The sequence below is a fragment of the Sphaeroforma arctica genome (genome assembly GCF_001186125.1).
Source record: "Sphaeroforma arctica JP610 unplaced genomic scaffold supercont1.4968, whole genome shotgun sequence".
NCBI classification, from domain to species: Eukaryota; class Ichthyosporea; order Ichthyophonida; genus Sphaeroforma; species Sphaeroforma arctica.
In genome coordinates this window covers 1-1,740 of record NW_014035590.1, presented here as the reverse complement: position 1 = coordinate 1,740, position 1,740 = coordinate 1, and the positions used below count along the sequence as shown (strand labels likewise).

The 1,740-nt window shown below is 40.0% G+C and overlaps 1 protein-coding gene across 1 annotated transcript; it reads left to right on the top strand.

Annotated features, from left to right (window-relative positions):
- Positions 1-896: 896 nt before the first annotated feature.
- On the top strand, positions 897-1,690 carry SARC_14692 (hypothetical protein; the record flags this gene model as incomplete). Its single annotated transcript, XM_014291173.1, has 2 exons — positions 897-950; positions 1,508-1,690. 2 exons carry the CDS (start codon positions 897-899, stop codon positions 1,688-1,690), a joined length of 237 nt encoding a protein of 78 aa, XP_014146648.1.
- Between the last annotated feature and the right edge of the window lie 50 nt (positions 1,691-1,740).

Genomic DNA, 1,740 nt, shown 5'->3' with positions numbered 1-1,740 from the left:
TCTGATCTTTCTCGGTGAATGCCCTACAAAGCCCATGTAAAATTAGGAAACAGCCCTTTCTGTCGATAGCGGATAGCGTGTGCTGCATAGATTTATTAGCTTACATGATCACTGTCCATTTGTTTATAGGTTGAATGAACTTGCTTGTGGCACGTAACAGTGAGACAAAAACCACCCAAGTATATGTATGTCTAAATATATAATAATATGATGTGAAATATATGTGCTCTGTATACTGTACATAATATTAATTAGTAAAAATATGTACAAATTTATTTAGCACGAGGGTATATAGAGGCGCTATAAATGGGCCAAAAAGGTTTGGCGCGCAGTGCCAAAGCGTACACACAATATAAAATAAAATAAAATTGGACATATTTTTATTTAAAAATATGGTTAGATTTACGTTGGTCTATTCTATGTACCCTCGTGGGAGTTAACTGTTCGGTACTTAATGAGCTTTTTTTTAAAGTGTCGTCATTGTTGTCAAAAAGACAAAAAGTGATCTCTTATGACAATTGGAGCGTGTCAGCGTTCCAATGCCGTTTTATTGGTTACCAAAGGCTCAGGGAGGAATTGTCGCTCCACCAGTGCTTTATCACAAAACATTTGTGATCTAGGTATACACTCTATTCAGATGTATGTACTCAGGTACTGAGCGAGTGAGCGAGTGAGAGCTCTCGCTCTCTTGCCAGTTGGAGTTTCGAGTGTTCTGTAACTTCTGTGCGCAGGGTACAATAAGGACTGCATGTGAAAGACACGCGGGTCATGTGGTCGCTTTTTGTCATATATATTGATGCAATATATACTCTTAAGTTATATTACTACTTGTTGCATTGATAGTCTATACAGTCAAGAGCTCTAGGATAGCAATTGTGAGTGGATACTAGTTGATAATGTTCGCATATCGGACCGCATATCAGGGGGCTTTTTCCCGGCCCGTCAGTCTGGTGTGTTGAGTGTCAATTTTATGGGTGGTATACGGTTGGCTGTAAAGGGAATATTTGTAATAGGATCGTAGACGTGTGGAGACACAGTGCCTACTTTTTCCCAGCAACACCATAACTAACCCCTCGCACTATTCTGTCTGTATTGTCCATGAGACACCTATCAGATAGGTATAGCGAACACGTACATCTGGGCTGCAATGTCTTACATCTCTTTCGTTGGTGTGCAATCAGAAGTTACTATTATGGTGTGACTACCATTGACTTCGGAAACATATCTGTTCCCACACAAACAAATATATGCGCAGCAAACAAAGGTTTCTCGTTGGCATACACATTTTTTTAACGATTTAATACTCTCGAAGCACAACCAAGTTTCTGCGTACTATCTACGCTAGGTGTAGATAACTATGAGCTACATGCCTGTTTTTTACACACCACCAGCTGCAATATCTAGTACCATCAAGTATCCATCTTCCCTTTTCAGTCAATACTCATGCATTTAGTACGAACTCTCCTGTAACAATTCTTAAATCACAAATTCAATACTGTACGGACAGGCACAGCGATGCTTCAACTCACAATGCTCATCCAGGACATCGCAGGTTGTGACTACACACCACGTGTATTCACAAATTAACCAGCGTACTGCTATCAGGATACTAGGCACTCCTATTCAACAGTCCTCCCCCTACACAACGACTAGCAAGTCAGATAAGACAGATATCGGTAAGGGTGTATAAGTTTTGTAGCGAAACATGGGTGATTAAATACGAATATTCATTTGTCTACC